At 35.6% G+C, this 19,475-nt stretch overlaps 1 protein-coding gene across 2 annotated transcripts in view; it reads left to right on the forward strand.

Moving 5' to 3' along the window:
• Positions 1-19,475, forward strand: part of MAEL (maelstrom spermatogenic transposon silencer) — a 39,358-nt gene that overhangs the window by 12,928 nt on the left and 6,955 nt on the right. For both annotated transcript variants that reach the window (XM_007116368.2, XM_007116367.3), the window contains 3 exons: positions 6,347-6,471; positions 7,238-7,292; positions 7,412-7,553. In XM_007116368.2, the coding sequence (XP_007116430.1) occupies positions 6,347-6,471; positions 7,238-7,292; positions 7,412-7,553 (322 nt within the window). The remainder of the gene's footprint in view (positions 1-6,346; positions 6,472-7,237; positions 7,293-7,411; positions 7,554-19,475) is intronic.

The raw sequence follows: 19,475 nt of genomic DNA on the forward strand, positions 1-19,475 counted from the left end.
GTCCATTTCTTCCACGTTGTCCATTTTATTGGCATAGAGTTGCATGTAGTAGTCTCTTAGGATGCTATGTATTTCTTTGGTGTCTGTTGTAACTTCTTTTTCATTTCTAATTTTATTTATTTGAGCCCTCTCCCTTTTTTTCTTTTTGAGTCTAGCTAAAGGCTTATCAGTTTTGTTTACCTTTTCAAAGCTTTTGGTTTCATTGATATTTTCTGTTGTTTGCTTTGTCTCTCTTTCATTTATTTCTACTCTCATCTTTATGATCTCTTTCCTTCTGCTAACTTTGAGTTTTGTTTGTTCTTTTTCCTTTAGTTGCTTTAGGTATAAGGTTGGGTTGTTTATTTGAGATTTTTCTTGTTTCCTGATGTAAGATTGTATTGCTGTCACCTTACCTCTTAGAACTGCTTTTGCTGAGTCCCATAGGTTTTGGATACTCATGCTTTCATTTTCATTTGCTTCTAGGTGTATTTTGATTTCCTCTTTGATTTCTTTGGTGATCCATTGGTTGTTTAGTAGCATATTGTTTAGCCTCTGAGTGTTTTTGGTTTTTACAGTTTTTTTTCTTGTAGTTGATTTTTCAAAATATCCTAGTGTTGTGGTTGGAAAAGATGCTTGATATGATTTCAGTTTTCTTAACTTTACCCAAGCTTGCTTTGTGGCCCAGCATGTGATCTATCCTGGAGAATGTTCCATGGGCACTTGAGAAGAATGAGTATTGTGCTGCTTTTGGATGGAATGCTCTATAAACATCAGTTAAGTCTCTCTGGTGTAATGTGTCATTAAAGGCTTGTGTTTCCTTACTGATTTTCAGTCTGGATATATTCATAGATTTAAGTGGGGAGTTAAAGTTCCTCACTCTTAATTGTGTTACTGTCAATTTCTTCTTTTATGGCTGTTAGCATTTGCCTTATGTATCAAAGCACTCCTGTGTTGGCTGCATGTATATTTATAATTGTTAAATCTTCTTGGATTGATCCTTTGATCATTATATAGTGTTCTTCTTTGTCTTTTATAACAGTCTTCATTTTGAAGTCTGTTTTGTTTGATATTATTGTTACTCCAGCTTTCCTTTGATTTCCTTTTGCATGGAATACCTTTTTCCATCCTCTCACCACTTTCAGTCTGTATGTGTCCCTATATCTGAATTGGGTCTCTTGTAGGCAACATATATATAGGTCTCGTTTTTGTATCCATTCAGCCAGGGTGTGTCTTTTGGTTGGAACATTTGATCCATTTACATTTAAGGTAATTACCCATATGTATGGTCTTACTGCCATTTTGTTAGTTGTTTTGGATTTGTTTCTGTAGGTCTTTTTTCTAACTTTTCTTTTTTGTTCTCTTGTGATTTGATGACTATCTTTAGTGATGTTTGATTTTTTCTTTTTGTGTATATATCTATTGTAGATTTTTGGTTTGAGGTTACTATGAGGTTTTGATATAGCAGTCTGTATACATACAAGATTGTTTTAAGCTGCTGGTCTCTCAGTTTCAAATGCATTTCCAGTGTCCTGCGTTTGTACTCTCCTCATGTCAGGATTGCTGGTTTTGATACTATATTTGTAGGTGGATGATTTCCTATCTTTATTGTATATTTACCTTTACTGGTGAGATTAGCCATTTGTAATTTTCTTGTTTCTGGAAGTGGTCTTTCTGCCTAGAGAATTTCCTTTAGCATTTGTTGTACAGCAGGTTTGGTGGTGCTGAATTCTATCAACTTTTGCTTGTCTGTAAAGCTTTTCATTTCTATGTCAAATCTGAATGAGAACCGTGCTGGGTAGAGTATTTTTGGTTGTAGGTTTTTCCCTTTCATCACTTTAAGTATATTATATCACTCCCTTCTGGCTTGCAGAGTTTCAGCTGAACAATCAGCTGATAACCTTATGGGGATTTTCTTGTATGTTATTTGTTGCTTTTCCCTTGTTGCTTTTAGTATTTTCTTTATGTCTTTATTTTTTGTCAAATTGATTAATATGTGTCTCGGCACATTCCTCCTTGGATTTATGCTATATGGTACTCTCTGCACCTCCTAGACTTGGGTGACTGTTCCCTTTCCCATGTTAGGGAATTTTTCAGCTACTAGCTCTTCAAATGTTTTCTCAGGTCCTTCTCTCTCTCTTCTCCTTCTGGGACCCCAGTCACGTGAATGTTTGTGCATTTAATGTTGTCCCAGAGGTCTCTTAAACTATTTTCATTTCTTTTCATACTTTTTTTCTTTATTTTGTTCCGTGGCATTGATTTCTACCATTGTCTTCCAGCTCACTTATCTATTATTCTGCCTCATTTATTCTGCTGTTGATTCTTCCCAGTGAATCTTTCATTTCAGTTATTGTATTGTTCCACTCTGTTTGTTCTTTATATTTTCTAGCTCTTTGTTGAACATTTCTTCTATCTTCTTGGTCTGTGTCTCCATTCTTTTTCTGAGATCTTGGACCATTTTTACTATCATTACACTCAGTTCTTTTTCAGGTAGATTGCCTATCTCCACTTCACTTAGTTGTTTTTCTGGAGTTTTTTTCTTGTTCCTTCATCTGGAACATATTCTTCTGCCATCTCATTTGTCTAACTTTCTGTGTTTACGGCCCCATAGGCTTCAGGTTTGTGGTTCCTCTTCTGGTGTCTTCCCCGTGGTAGGTGAGGCTAGTCTAAGAGTCTTGTGCAGGCTTCCTGGTGGGAGGGATTGGTGCCTGCCCACTGGTGTGTGGAGCTGGGTCTTGTCCCTCTGGTGGGCAGGGCTGTGTCAAGGGGTGTGTTTAGAGGCAGCTCTGGGCTCAGGAGGACTTTAAGCAGCTTGTCTGCTTATGGGTGGAGTTGTGTTCCTGCCCTGTTAGTTTTTTTGGCCTGAGGCATCCCAGCACTGGAGCCTTCGGACTGTTGGGTGGGGCCAGGTCTTGGTGTGAGAATGGCGGCCTCCAGGACAGCTCACACCAATGAGCACTCCCCAGCACCTCTGCCACCAGTGCCCTTGTCCCAGCAGTGAGCCACAGCTGCCCCCACCTCCCTAGGAGATCCTCCAAGACCAGCAGGTAGGTCAGGCCCAGGCTCCTATGAAGTCGCTGCTTTTTGCCCTGGGTCCTGGTGCACATGATACCTTGTGTGCGCCCTCCAAGAGTGGAGTTTCTGCTTCCCCCAACTCTGTGGAGCTCCTGTGATCAAGCCCCGCTAGCCTTCAAAGCCAAATGCTCTGGAGCTCCTTCTCTCAATATCAGACCCCCAGACTGAGGAGCCTGACGTGAGGCTCAGAACTCTCATTCCTGTGGGAGAACCTCTGCAATATCATTATTTTCCAGTTTGTGCTTCACCCACCTGGCAGGTGTGGGATTTGATTATATCGTGAATACACTCCCCTACCATCTTGTTGTGGCTTCCTCTTTGTCTTTGGAAGTAGAGTATTTTCTTCTGATCGGTTCCAGTCCTTTGTTGCTGGTTGTTCAGCATTTAGTTGTGATTTTTGGTGTTTTTGTGGGAGGAGGTGAGCTCAGGTTCCTCTACTTTGCCATCTTGTCCTCTGTCCAGAGAAACTAATCTCAGTATTTTGAATCATCTTTAAATCTTTTGATCATTTTGCGGAGAACTGACAGCTTCATGATATTCTTTATGTTAATAGGGGGTTACTCTTTTACTTTTTAGATGTGTAGTCATTTATAATAAAGTCTTATAATTTTCTCCAGAATCTTAATGTTATTAGTTATAGCTTATCATTTTTCTTGCTATTATACAGGATAGTTCAAAATTATATTTTCTAATTGTTTACATTTGTGTTTTGGTTTTATCCCACCTTTGCTAAATTCTTGAGTTTTTTTAGCAGATTTCCTTACATCTGTGAAATGACTCTTCTAATCTGTATCTTTTACTTAAAAAATTTAAAACTTGTTCTGTCTTAGTGTGCTGGTTATGAGCTCTAGTTTTTAATCTTTCACCAATGAGTGTTCTGTTTGCTGTAGTGTTCTTTTCTCTTTTTCTTAGTTTTGGTATGTATTCTTTATTAGGATAAAGAAATTCCCTTCCGTTTCCAGTTTCACTAGAGATATCAGTTGCACATTTTAATGAATACTCTTTCTGGATCTCAGATGATTTGTGTTTCTTGTCTATATAGTGATTTGCTAATCATAAACCAACCTTACATTTCAGGAACAAATCCAACATCATCACTGTATGACTCAAATAAATTGCTGGATTTGGTTTGCTAATATTTTGTTTTAGGATTTGTGCATTCGTGTTAAAGCCTGAGGTTAATCTTAACCAGTTTTATTATCAAGGCTATTTTGCCATCCTAAAATGGGTTGAGGAATGTGTTTTCAATTTTTGAGTTTACATTTGTTTCTTTTTTATGGTTCTGTTGAAGTTATCAGTATTTTTTTCGTTTCCTTGAACATAATAAGCCTCATTATTTTAAAGTTTTTTGTCTGATAACCCTATTACAGGGATTTTTTTTTGGATGTATTTTTATAGTCTGTTGGTTATCTTGATGTTCAATCAAGTTTTCAGTTGTCTTAATATATCTGGTCATTTTTGAGTGCTGAACAGTACATATGAAAACTTGTTACTCCTCTCCAAAGATTTATGATTGTTTCTGGCAGAAATCTGGAGTAACTATCCATCTCAGGTTGCTTTAATCTAATTTCAGATATTGAGATAATTTAAAATTAGGTTCAGACTTACGTCAGTCTCTTATCTTTACTTAAAAAAAAGAGGAGGAGGATGGACATATTACCACCAAAGAATCATCAGTAAAATTTATAATTGACTTCACAGCATAAATAGTGGAGGCCAGAAGACAATTGAATATTTTTTAATTTATAAATTTTTATATATACACAGGTAATATTGGAGTAATATTTTTAATTCTTCATAGCTCTAGATCTGTTGAAAATTTCTCAGTTTCTCAGCCTTTATATCTCCTCTTCTAGAGTTGATAAATGCCCAAATTACCAACAAACTCAAGTACCAGATTCAGCTCTCTAGGATTTCATCCTTTCTAAGATTTTGGGCCCATAATTCCTCATTACATTTACATCTCTGCAGTGCTTTCAAGCAGGCGTTTCATATGTTCAGCTTTCCCTAGTCAGTCATTATCAGAAATTGAACTCTTGTTGCAGTTTTTTTGGCTGCACATTGCAGCTTGTGGAATCTTAGTTCCCTGACTAGGGATCGAACCCAGGGCGCCAGCAGTGAAAATGCCAAGTCCTAACCACTGGACCACCAGGGAATTCTGAGCATTCTTTTTTATAGTTTCCAGTTTTATGCTGAAATTCATAATTTGATTATGAATTTTAAAAATTGATTATGATTATTTAAAATCTGTGTCCAGGGGCTTACCTGGTGGCGCAGTGGTTGAGAGTCTGCCTGCCGATGCAGGGGACGCGGGTTCGTGCCCCAGTCCGGGAAGATCCCACATGCCGCGGAGTGGCTGGGCCCGTGAGCCATGGCCGCTGAGCCTGCGCGTCCGGAGCCTGTGCTCCACAACGGGAGAGGCCATGACAGTGAGAGGCCCGCGTACCGCAAAAATAATAATAATAATAATAAAATCCGTGTCCAGTAACTTCAGCATCTGGACTACCTTTGGATCTCTATTAACTTTGTTTTGGTTCTCATTTTTTTTCTTTGTTTACCTGGTTATTCACATAGACTACTTGGGAAAGAATGATTTAATGAGGTTTATAGTGATGTTTTCTTCCTCCAGAGAGGATTTATGTTTCCTTTTTCTAGATACCTGGGCCCCCAAAGCTGTCAGAAGCACACTCTCAGCCATTAAACTTCCTCTTCTGGAATTAGCAAATTACTCCAGGGGGAAAACTGCCCCCAGAGCTAGACTCACCTGTCTGGATTTTACAATATTTTGCATCTTGATCTAATAATTCCTTGCTACTGCAGGTGCTCTTGACATCCTAAATTTTTGTGGGAAGTTTGGTCTGAATTACTTGGTCCATATTTTACTGGAAGTAGAAGTATTCATTGTACAGTCTTTTAAAAAGCAGTCATTACTATCAAGGTCTCCAGCCTTATTAATAAACCAGATTTATGAAAGGCCACATAGGAATAGTAAAAACACTATGTAGGCTCTTTTCACTTAACCTCAGTTTGAGTCCTGACTCCACTGTTCACCAGCTATTAACTTACTGCTAACTTCTGTGTTTCTCAGTTATCTCTTCTCTAATATGTGTATATTATCTACCTCATCAGATTATGGGATAAAATATGTAAAGTACCTAACCATAAGCAGGCTTGGTACAAGTGCTTAAATATGAGTTATCCACTACTCCCTTCCTGTACCCTTACTTCTATGCCTACTCCATAATATTTGTCTTAGTCAAATTTTTAACTCCTACCTACTTTTTATTTCCTTCAGGTGATTCTAGTCACAAGATTCCTATTTCAAACTTTGAATCTGGGCATAACCAAGCAATGGTGTTACAAAACCTTTATAGATTTATTCATCCAAATCCAGGGAACTGGCCACCTGTCTACTGCAAGGTAATTTCAACATAAGAATTTCTTTTAAGTCATTACTTAGAAACCAAAAGATCCATGAAAGATACCCAAAGAAATAACTTTTGCCTGTGTATTAGCTGTGTGTTAAAATATATATGTTCGTTCTTATTTTGAATGTAATTAGGTATAATGCTTTTTCTTCTAAATCTCTCTGGTATTGGAGGGATTTTGAAGACTGCAAAAACTGAATGTATTTCAGCTTTGGTCAATCTCATGTTTTTAGTTCCTCTTTCTGAAATATCTTCAATTGTTTTTACTCTGAAGGATGGATTTCTAGTCTGTACACCTATCCTCCTAGGCAAGAGAATTGTTTGTTCAAAATTGTTTTTGTAGCAGTCCCTTGATCTTCTTTTTGTAATCTTTATTCTTTGTTTTGTCTAAGTTCTTCTAGGCTAGGTGTCATAGAATTGGGTTTTCACCTGTTTATTGGTGTCACCATGAACACAAATCACCTTATTTATCTTTTTCTGAACATTGGTTTCTTCATTTGCTTACCCTAAGTCTCACTTGCTGTTCATAAAGTATATTAACATTGCTTTATGAACATAACTGGTTATTATTAGCAGTATTTTCTAGAATATGTTGCTCTGTTTTACAGTTCTTGTTTAGTTGTCACAGACTTTTCAGTCTCTCCCTTCTCACCATCCTTACCCCTCCTCCCTCCCCTCCCCCCAGTTTGAAAGGACCACATTAATTAAAAGTAACAGAAGATAGGAGAAAATAAGTAAAATTTTTTTCCCTTCTCCAGTCTGATGATATAGCCAGAGTCAACTGGTGTTTGAAGCATATGGAGAAGTCATCAGGTAAGTTAAACTGGGTCTCTGCTCAAGTGCATTTTAATATCTGTGTTTCCATTTTGATGTACATGTTTTGTGTACCTAAACTTACTAATTGTATGTGTGTTTCTGTTTACCAATGGAAGAAATCAGGCAAGATCTAGAACTTCTCACTGTAGAGGATCTTGTAATAGGGATCTTCCAGCAAAAATTTCTCAAAGAGCCCTCTAAGACCTGGGTTCGGAGCTTCCTAGATGTGGCCATGTGGGATTATTCTAGCAACACAAGGTATTTATAGTGATTTTTTGATAGTGATGCTGACTTTTTTCTGAACTGAAAAAATATGGTATGATTAGTTTTTGCCTTTTTAAACAATATTTTCCTATGAAACTTTGGAATCATTGTATTTCCTTGAATATAAGATTTAATTGATTGTAAGGTACATTGTTACTTCATCTATCAATAAAAACAAAAAACTACCAAATAAACTGACAGTGCTTTATCACTTAGAATTTCTGTACTGATCAAAGAATATTTTGTATTTATTTGTATAGACACTTTATTACATAGAATTCTTGTAGTTATAAGAAATATAGATGTGAAATAAATTGAAAGTATTTTTTTATTTTGAAATAATTTTAGGCTTACAGAAAAGTTGGCGAGACTCTAGTACAGGGAAGTTGTATATACCATTCTCAGATTCTCTAATTGTTAATATTTTTATATATTTATAACTTTTTCTCTAAATATATATACACTGTTTCTTTTTCTCAGCCTCTTGAGAGCAAGTTGCTACCATGATGCCTTTTCACCCCTGAGTATCACTGTGTTGTTCCTAAGAACAAGTTGATCATGTATATTGCTACAATACAGTTATCAAAACAGGATATTGCCATTGATACAGTACTACTGTCTAATATAAAAGCTATATTCATATTTTTCTTGTTCTTCTAATAATGTCTTCTATAGCCAAAAAAAAAAAAAAAACTTTAGGATCCAAGCCAGGATGACATGTTGCATTTAGTTACTATGTCTCTTTAGGCTCCTTTAATCTGGAATAGTTCCTCTGTCTTTGACTTTCATGATCTTGACCCTTTTGAAGAGTACAGGCCCGTTACTTTGCAAAATGTTTCTCAGTTTGAGTTTGCCTGTATTTCCACATGATTAGATTCAGGTTATATATTTTTAGCAGGAGTACCACAAAGGTGATGTGTCTTCTCAGTGTGTCATATCTGGAGGCATCTGATGTCAGTCTCATTACTGACAACTTTGATCATTTGCTTAAGATAGTGTCTGCCAAATTTCTCTATTGAAAAGTTACTCTTTTTTACCTTATAATTAATATTCTGTTGGGAGATTCTTTGAGATTTGGTAGATAATCTATTCCTCAAACTTTAATCTGCTAGTTTTAGCATCCATTGATGATTTTTGCCTGGGTCGATTATTACTATATTTGTGAAATGATGGTTTTCTAATCTGATTTTTGCTTCTACATTTATTAGTTAGCATTCTACTGTAAGGAGCTTTTCCTCTTTGCTGACTTTTTTTTTCATTTATTTATGAGTATGGACTCATGTATTCCTATATCTTATTCAGTGGGCCATAATCTCTTATTAACTTATTTTTATGCTCAGATTGTTTCCTTTATGGCCAGTGGAAGTCCCTTCAAAGCAGTGGTCTCTTTGTTTGGGTTTTGTTGTTGTTGTTTTTTACATTGCTGCCTCATTCTTTGAGTGCGTCTTTGCCTTCCAGCTCCATATATTTCAGGTTCATCTTGTACTTTTCCCTGCGTCAGCTTTGAATTAGCCATTTCTCCAAGGAGCCTTGATTCCTTTTAGAGGAAGAGTGTGCATTTAGGAGATAGAATCTGGGTCCTGGGTGTTCATTCCTATTAGACTGTCATTGATTCTAGTTCCCCTTAGTGGAAAGAGCTAGTAAATATATGTGTATACATACCTTTCATAAACATTTTTATGCAGCTAGGCTCACCTGCCTGCTCCTTCCTCTTACCATGAGTTCGTGCTGAACCTACAATTCCAATTTAAAACCATAGAGTGTTCCATTTTTGTATTGCCCTTCTGAGTGGAAAAACCTGGTGCTCAACATTTTTGTTTGTCCAGTCCTAGAATGCATTAAGTTATTTTAGAATTAAGTGATACCACTATTTTTAAAAAAGGCATATTAACAGTTTAGAATCTTCTTTCAGTTGTTTTAATCTGAAGGTAGTCAAAATAATTTGTTCAGAAGTTATTGGAGTTGGTTCTTTTTTTCTCCTTCAGTGTGGTTAAATTATTCATTTGAAATATAGTTAAGTCTCTTCTATTCCATTTTTGGTTTTGCCCATCTTTCTTGGTTTTATTATATTTTGAATGTAGAATGTATTAGCATAGTTCAAAGTATATTCAGAAGTATCACTCGTCAGTCGAGCTCCATAAAGTTCCTTGGATTGTGTTAACTTGATAAATTAACTTGGAAAACTGAAATCTTTATATAATGTTGAATTCTGTCCAAAGGCAAGAGGTGTCTTTCCATTGTTCAGATCTACTTTGGGGTCTTTCAAGTCTGTTTTAAAATTTTTCTCACACAGATTGTGCCTATCTGGGATTGGTGAATTTTTGTGGGGCAGTTCCCACAAAAATTTCTCCGTTTCTTCTATGAAAATTGATTTGATTAGGCTTTCTAACTTTAATGGGATCAATTTTGGTAATCTGTAATTCCTTAGGAAATTATGCATTTTATATATGTTTCCAAATTTGTTTAAAATTAAGTCTGCAGACTAAGTAGTCTTTTATAATTTTTAAAATCCCTTGTTTCACTGGTTATTTATCTCATTGTTTCTTATATATTTGTGCTTCTCCTTTTTTCCCCTGAATCATGCTAGCATAGTGCATTGTCTATTTTTTTCAAAACAACAGTTTATTAGATCTGCTAATTTTCTGTTCTCTTCCTCATTCATTTCTGCTTTTATATTCTTGGTACTCTGTGGTTCTTTTTTTTAGATTTTTGGGCTCAGTATTCAGTTAATTTTGGGGAGTTTTTTTATTGGTAAGTGTTCAGTAGAGTGAATTTTCTCTTAAACATGTCTTGCAGTGCATCCCATAAGTTGCTGACATAGTATTTTGTCATTTTTTAAAAAAATTCTGTAGTTTCAGCTCTCTTTAACCCAGGAGTTAATATGAGGCTTTTAAATGTCCAGATGGAAAGCCTTTTTGGTTTTTGTTAGTAAATTCTAGCATCTTTGCATTGTGATCAAAGTATTATTTATAATATTTCTACCTTATGGAAGTTACTAGTGTTTTGCAGTTTTTTGCTAACTAAATATATAATCAGTTTTTGTGAATGTTTTGTGGGTATGTGAGAAGAATATGTGTTTATCAGGGTACAACATTTGACAGGTATCCATAAGCTCTACATTATTATGTTTAAATTGCCTTATCTCTTTATTTATATTTTGTCTACTTGATCTGTGTTATATTGAGAGTGCTGTGAAGTCTCATTACTACTGTTTCCATGTATGTCTCATTATATCTCTTATAGCTATAAGTGGCTGTTGTGTTATTTGATGCCTTTACAGAAAAAGTTTGCTGAATCTTGATCTAGTAGATTGATCAAGGGCTCTTGGGAATGGCAGTAACTCTGTTCTTGCATGTTTAAAATTTTCTTTTGGTTTACATTTTATTTCCTTGAGTTTCTAGAAAGTACAGCTGCATTGTTGTATTGCTTTATGTTGCTTTTTAGAAGTTTGTTCATTTAATTCTCTTGATCTTTTAAGTTATTTTGATCTTTTTGCCTGGAGACCTTAAGAATGGTTTTTCATCTTTAAAGTCTAATAGTTTTACTGGAATGTTTCCCTGAGTATATTACTGCAGGTCAGTCTTCCCAGGTGTTTGGCAGGCCCTTTTAGTATGCAGAATCAGGTCTAATTTCTGGAGATTTTTCTTAGATTGTAGTTTAATATTCTATTCCATTTAATTTTTCTTAAGGGTGTCCAATATATGTATGATTGGTCTTCTTTACCTTTCATTATGGTCTCTTTTTCTGACCCTTGTTTCTTCTTTCTTTAGTCTCTTATTCTCATGGTAGTTTTCTGTTTTCTTCAGTTTCCCTTATTAACTTCTCATTTGAATCTGTTCTTCCTTAGGCAGTTTGTAATTCAGTTCTTTTCCTATATGATTTTTATATCTTTCCTGAGTTTTGTCAACTCTTTTCTTCTTTCTGTTCTTAGTTTTGAAGTTTCTTATTCAGGCCATGTTTTCGTATCTTCAAAATTTTTAAGGATATTTAATTCATATATTAATAACAATGTAGAGTGTTATGTTATAGTGTTGTTTTATAGTTTTCGTCTCCTTCATGGTTTTTTTCAGGGGTCGGGGATGGGGGAGAGTTATCAACTATAGTGATTCTCATTTTCTGTTTACCTCTTGCAGTGGCTTTCTGTTGTTCCTTTGCATTTCTTGGACAGGGCTGTTTATTTGGGGTGGTTTGAGATTTGTAGTTCAAGTGCTTCCTCTTCTGTCAGTGTAGCAAAGTATGGTTTCTTTGAATGCTTTCATTGTGGTGGCAGTGTGGTTGTGGGTCTTTCCATTTTTTTTCCTGCTTTCTTTGTCCTGGAGAATCCTAAGTTTCCTCCTCTGTGCTTTTTTTTCCCCTTCACACAGTCTCTAAAGGACTCCTTCCCTTCCTCTTGCCCTCTGCTGCCCAGAAACAATGCCTTCCAGGCTGCCTTCTAGAGTCTTCAGGAACTTTTAAGTCAGTTTCCTGTAGCCAGTGCTCTGATCTACCAGGATTCTGAATATTTATCAACCGTCTCATTGTGGGAATGGTTGTAATTTAATCTTGGGCTCTCAATTTCCCTTCTATCTCTTCCCCCATGTTTTCTGGGCTCCACCCTCTCTATAAAGCTATATAGAGGCTTGGGTGTGAACTTGAGAAATTACTCCATTGGAAAGTAAGGATTTTCTTTTGGTAATTGAGTCTTGTAGTCTTGTAGTTATGCTTCTCTTAGTTATGCTGCAGGTATATACTTTGTTTTGTTTAATCTTGTTAGGCTTAAAGTTTATGGATGATGTGTTAGGATATTTGGATTTATGTACCATTGCCTCAACTACTGGCTAAAGTATTCCTAAAATTTCACATTCAGAATCATTCATTGTCCATGTTTTCATACATTGTTGACTCTGTGCCATCCAGGGTGGTGATGTAGCATTTCTTAAAAGGGAATTGTACTGTTGTTTCTGGATTTTCTCCCAAGCCACTGACAGATACCTTTTCTGCATGTTTTGATGCTGGTTCTTTCTTGATCTTATCAGATGATACCAGTAGAAGGTTTCAGAGACAAACCAATACTTTCTCAATGGTTTATTGACTAAAATGTTGAAGGATTACAGTTGTTTGGTTATCCAGAATAATACTCAAAGATATATGCAGAACAGAAACAGATTCACAGATATAGAAAACAAACCTAGTGGTTACCGAAAGGACGAGGGTGGAGGGAGGGACAAATTTAGGGATATGGGATTAACAGATACAAACTAATACATATGTAATAGATGAACAACAAAGATATACTGTATAGCTCAGGGAATTATACCATTATCTAGTTAATAACCTGTAATGGAATATAATCTGCAAAAATACTGAATCACTAAGCTGTATACCTGAAACTAACATAATATTGTAAATCAACTATACTGCAATAAAAACAAAAATAAAAATAAAATACTACATACCACTGCTTTAAAAAATAATAAGTTTGTACATGTTTAGGCAATAGCAGCTATTTCTAGACTTGACCAATAGCAATTGTAGAATACCTTAAATTGTATGATGCAGTCCAACAAATGCATTCAGTTAAAATGTGAAAAAATCATGTTTTAGAATAGAAGAAGTGGTGTTGAGTCTCAGAGTACGTATACGCTGCAACAAGAGTAGAGTAGCTTTGGTGTAAGACATTTTTGGAGGTCTGTGCCATGGGATTTTATTAAAGATAGAAGCTGTTACATAGTACTTTAAGAACTTTAATAATAACTGCTTTGGAAAGGATGGATCTACCTTTTCCTGAGCTTCATAATATTGTAAGATTCTAATATATAGTATTTTACAAGGGAGTTTTGGTTGTAGTGGACAATAGGAACTATTGTTAGAATCTGTTGGTTAATATAAGCAGATAGGACTCGTTTCAAACACTGCTCTTAAACTTCTACTTAAAGAACATTAAAGTTTGTAATAAATTTTTGATAAATGTTGTCTCTAGCTCTAGGAGAAATGGGTGGGTTTTATATTGGTGAAATAGAATACAGTTACACAAAAAGTATCAGAATCTTAAATAAGCAGGCTGTTAATGACTATCATGTTACTTTGAAGGCTAGAGTGTATAACCTTTATACATACCCCATTCTCCTTGTTGCTTCCTGTCATAATTGTCCTTGGATTAATTCACTGTGACCTGCTGACTGAAACAAGGCAGCTTTTATGTAATCAACGAATATTTATTGAGCATCTTCTCTGTCCCTGTGAGCAGAGATTTGGGTTGAAGGAAGGACTTTTCCAAGAGAAGAAAATGGCCAAAACAGTGACTCGGGAATGAAAGCATAGAGACTGTTTAAGAAAAAAACAGTGAGTCAGTTTGACTGGAGCAAAGAACATCTGTAACTGTCAGATGACAGTGGTTCCTGAGAAAGGGAAAGGCAGGGTTATCCTTGAAAAGGAGAAGAAACTTAACCCTGAAATAAGAGAAAAAGAGATCACTGAGACCTTTGGAAATAACGAGGAAAAGCGTGTAAAAGGCCTTTATGCTGCACATTATTTTAGTGAATGAGATGATGGTGAAACTTTGGGAGTAAGTTGCGAACTTAGCAGACATATTCACTTACAACCTTATGTTACTACTTTGGAGTGGAATTTCATAAAAGAAATGTTGGAAATGCATTAAAGTTGAAGCTATATTTCAGGCTGCATAATGAATATTAATAGCGTAACAGTGTACAGAGCTGTTCTGATAATCGTTAGATTTTTAGACTATGAATCTTCCTTTGCTAGAAAATACACTCATATTTTGGGATGATTTGGAGGAAGAGGACCAATAGGGATAAATAAAAACACATCCAAATAATGTCATTTTTAATAGTATAACTAGATTTGGAGACGTTTTTCCCTGGAGTCAGACTTTAATGGGTTTTTTGTTGTCGTTGTTGTAGTTTGTTTTAATACTGTGATACATTGTTAGTTTTTTAACTGCTTTCATTTAAAATATGATCTCAAATGGAAAATGTGTATATGAAGTAGGTACTCTTGGGTTTTAAGTTCTGAACAAGGAGCAAAACTAACTGGAAATTTAAAATTACTTGATTCCGCGTGGGCATGTAAGGACTTAGATTTATTTTTTTGTTTTTTTATTGGGGTACAGTTTACTTAAAATGTTGAGTTAGTTTCAGATGTATAGCAAAGTGATTCAGTTATACATATACATATATCTATTCTTTTTCAGATTCTATTTCCCATATAGGTTATTACAGAGTACTGAATAGAGTTCCCTGTGCTATACAGTATGTCCTCGTTGATTATATATTTTACATATAGTAGTGTATATATGTTAATCCCAGCCTCCTAATTTATCCCCCCCTGCCACCTTTGCCCTTTGGTAACCATAAGTTTGTTTTCTAAGTCTGTGAGTCTGTTTCTGTTTTGTAAATAAGTTCATTTGTATCAATTTTTTTAGATTCCACATATAAGCAATATCATATGATTTGTCTTTCTGCCAGGCTTATTTACTTAGTATGATAATCTCTAGGTCCATCCATGTGGCTGCAAATGGTATTGATTCATTCTTTATGGCTAATATTCCATTCTATATATGTGTCACATTCTCTTTATCCATTCCTCTGTCGGTGGACATTTAGGTGGCTTCCATGTCTTGAGTATTGGAAATAGTGCTGCAGTGAACATTGGGGTGCATGTATCTTTTTGAAATATGGTTTTCTCTGGATATATGCCCAGGAGTGGGATTGCTGGATCATATGAGAGCTCTAATTTTAGTTTTTTAAGGAACCTCCATATTCTTCTCCATAGTGGTTGTACCAATTTACATTCCCACCAACAGTGTAGGAGGGTTCCCTTCTCTCCACACCCTCTCCAGCATTTATTGTTCGTAAACTTTCTGATGATGGCCATTCTGACCAGGGTGAGGTGATACCTCTTAGTTTTGATTTGCATTTCTCTAATAATTAGTGGTGTTGAGCATCTTTTCATGTGCTTTTTGGCCATCTGTATGTCTTCTTCAGAGAAATGTCTCTTTAGGTCTTCTGTCCATTTTTTTATTGGGTTGTTTGCTTTTTTGACAGAGCTGCATGAGCTGTTTGTATATTTTGGAGATTAATCACTTGCTGATCACTTCATTTTCAAATATTTTCTCCCATGCTGTGGGTTGTCTTTTTGTTTTGTTTATGGTTTCCTTTGCTGTGCAAAAGCTTTTAAGTTTAATTAGGTCCCATTTGTTTATTTTGTTTGTTTTCATTACTCTAGGAGATGGATCCAAAAAAATATTGCTGCAACTTATATCAAAGAGTGTTCTGTGTTTTCCTCTAAGACTTTTATAGTATACAGTCTTACATTGAGGTCTTTAATCCATTTTGAATTTATTTTTGTGTATGGTGTTAGAGAGTGTTCTAATTTCATTCCTTTACATGTAGCTGTCCAGTTTTCCCAGCACCACTTATTGAAGAGACTGTCTTTTCTCCATTATATGTTCTTGCCTTCTTTGTCGTAGGTTAATAGATCATAGGTGTGTGGGTCTATTTCTGAGCTTTCTATCCTGTTCCATTGATCTATAAGTCTGTCTTTTTGCCAGCAGTGTTTTGATGACTATAGCTTTGTAGTATAGTCTGAGGTCAGGGAGCCTGATTCCTCCAGCTCCATTTTCTTTCTCAAGATTGCTTTGGCTTTTCAGGGTCTTTTGTGTTTCTGTACAAATTTTAAATCTTTTGTTCTAGATCTGCCATTAGTAATTTGATAGGGATTGCACTGAATCTGTAGACTATCTTGGGTAGTGTAGTCATTTTGACAGTATTGATTCTTCCAGTCCAAGAACATGGTATATCTTTCCATCTGTTCGTGTCATCTTCGATTTCTTTCATCAGTGTCTTACAGTTTTCAGAGTACAGGTCTTTTGCCTCCTTAGGTAGATTTATTCCTAGATATTTTATTCTTTTTAATGCTTTCAGTTTTTCACCATTGAGAATGATGTTAGCTGTGAGTTTGTCATATATGGCCTTTATTATGTTGAGGTATGTTCCCTCTGTGCCCACTTTCTAGAGAGTTTTTATCATAAATGGGTGTTGAATTTTGTCAAAAGCTTTTTCTGCTTCTATTGAGATGATCATATGGTTTTTCTTCAGTTTGTTAATGTGGTATATCACACTTATTGATTTGTGGATATTGAAGAATGTGTCCCTGGGATAAACCCCACTTGATCACGGTGTATGATCCCTTTAATGTATTGTTTGATTCAGTTTGCTAGTATTTTGTTGAGGATTTTTGCATCTGTGTTCATCAGTGATACTGGCCTGTTGAGGTCTTTAATCCATTTTGAATTTATTTTTGTGTATGGTGTTAGAGAGTGTTCTAATTTCATTCCTTTACATGTAGCTGTCCAGTTTTCCCAGCACCACTTATTGAAGAGACTGTCTTTTCTCCATTATATGTTCTTGCCTTCTTTGTCGTAGGTTAATAGATCATAGGTGTGTGGGTCTATTTCTGAGCTTTCTATCCTGTTCCATTGATCTATAAGTCTGTCTTTTTGCCAGCAGTGTTTTGATGACTATAGCTTTGTAGTATAGTCTGAGGTCAGGGAGCCTGATTCCTCCAGCTCCATTTTCTTTCTCAAGATTGCTTTGGCTTTTCAGGGTCTTTTGTGTTTCTGTACAAATTTTAAATCTTTTGTTCTAGATCTGCCATTAGTAATTTGATAGGGATTGCACTGAATCTGTAGACTATCTTGGGTAGTGTAGTCATTTTGACAGTATTGATTCTTCCAGTCCAAGAACATGGTATATCTTTCCATCTGTTCGTGTCATCTTCGATTTCTTTCATCAGTGTCTTACAGTTTTCAGAGTACAGGTCTTTTGCCTCCTTAGGTAGATTTATTCCTAGATATTTTATTCTTTTTTGATGTGATGGAAAATGGAATTGTTTCCTTAATTTCTCTTTCTCATTTTTCACTGTTAGTATATAGAAGTGTAACAGATTTCTGTATATTAATTTTATAATTAATCCTTTTTTGGATTCCTTTTATTTCTTCTCTGATTGCTGTGGTTAGGACTTCCAAATCTATGTTGAATAAAAGCAAAGACAGTGGACAGCCTTGTCTTGTTCCTGATCTTAGAGGGAATACTTTCAGCTTGTCACCATTGAGAATGATGTTAGCTGTGAGTTTGTCATATATGGCCTTTATTATGTTGAGGTATGTTCCCTCTGTGCCCACTTTCTAGAGAGTTTTTATCATAAATGGGTGTTGAATTTTGTCAAAAGCTTTTTCTGCTTCTATTGAGATGATCATATGGTTTTTCTTCAGTTTGTTAATGTGGTATATCACACTTATTGATTTGTGGATATTGAAGAATGTGTCCCTGGGATAAACCCCACTTGATCACGGTGTATGATCCCTTTAATGTATTGTTTGATTCAGTTTGCTAGTATTTTGTTGAGGATTTTTGCATCTGTGTTCATCAGTGATACTGGCCTGTAATTTTCTTTTCTGTGGTATCTTTGTCTGGTTTTGGTATCAGGGTTATGGTGGCCTAGAATGAGTTTAGGAGTGTTCCTTCCTCTGCCATTTTTTGGAACAGTTTCAGAAGGGTAGGTGTTAACTCTTCTCTAAATGTTAGATAGAATTCACCTGTGAAGCCATCTGGTCCTGGACTTTTGTTTGTTGGCAGTTTTAAAATCACAGTTTCAATTTTAGTGCTTGTGATTGGTCTGTTCATATTTTCTATTTCTTCTAGTTCAGTCTTGGAAGGTTATATCTTTCTTAAGAATGTGTGTGACTGATTTCCTACCTTTACTGTATGTTTGTTTACCTTTACTGGTGAGCTTTCCCATTTGTAATTTTCTTTTTTCCAGTTGTGGTCTTTTCTTTTCTGCCTAGAGAAGTTCCTTTAGCATTTATTTGTAAAGCTAGTTTGGTAGTGCTGAATTCTTATTAGCTTTTGCTTGTCTGTAAAGCTTTTGATTTTGCCATCGAATCTGAATGAGAGCCTTGCTGGGTAGAGTATTCTTGGTTGCAGGCTTTTCCGTTTCATCACTTAAAATATATCATGCCATTCCCTTCTGGCCTGTAGAGTTCTGCTGAAAAATCAGTTGATAACCTTATGGGGATTCTCTTGTATGTTATTTTGTTGCTTTGCCCTTGTTGCTTTTTTTTTTTTTAAGCATTGTAATTTATTTTTTATTGAAGTAAAGTTGAATTACACTGTTGTGTCAATTACGGCTGTGCAGCAGTGACTCAGTTTTATACACACACACACACATTCTTTTTCACATTCTTTTCCATTATGGTTTATCATAGGATGTTGAATATAGTTCCCTGTGCTATCCAGTAGGACCTTGTTGTTTATCCATTCTATGTATACACCAGTTTGCATCTGCTAATCCAAAACTCCCACTCCTACCTTCTCCAACCCTCCTCCCCCTTGGCAACCACCAGTCTATTCTCTATGTCCCTGATGTTTTTTCTGTTTCATAGATAGGTTCATTTGTGTCATATTTTAGATTCCACCTATAAGGGATATCATATGGTATTTGTCTTTATCTTTCTGACTTACTTCACTTAGTATGATAATCTCTAGGTCCATCCATGTTGCTGCAAATGACATTATTTCATTCTTTTTTATAGCTGAGTAGTATTCCATTGTATTTATGTACCATATCTTCTTTATCCATTCATCTGTTGATGGACACTTAGGTTGTTTCCATGTCTTGGCTGTTGTGAATAATGCTGCTATGAACATAGGGGTACATGTATCTTTTTGAATTGTAATTTTGTCTGGATATATGTCCAGGAGTCAGATTGCTGGATCATATGGTAATTCTATTTTTAGTTTTGTGAGGAACATCCTATACTGTTTTCCACCGTGGCTACACCAATTTATATTACCACCAACTGTAGGAAGGTTCCCTTTTCTCCACACCCTCTTCAGCATTTAACTGTTTGTAGAC

The sequence above is a fragment of the Physeter macrocephalus genome, chromosome 4 (genome assembly GCF_002837175.3).
Source record: "Physeter macrocephalus isolate SW-GA chromosome 4, ASM283717v5, whole genome shotgun sequence".
Taxonomy (NCBI): Eukaryota; Metazoa; Chordata; class Mammalia; order Artiodactyla; family Physeteridae; genus Physeter; species Physeter macrocephalus.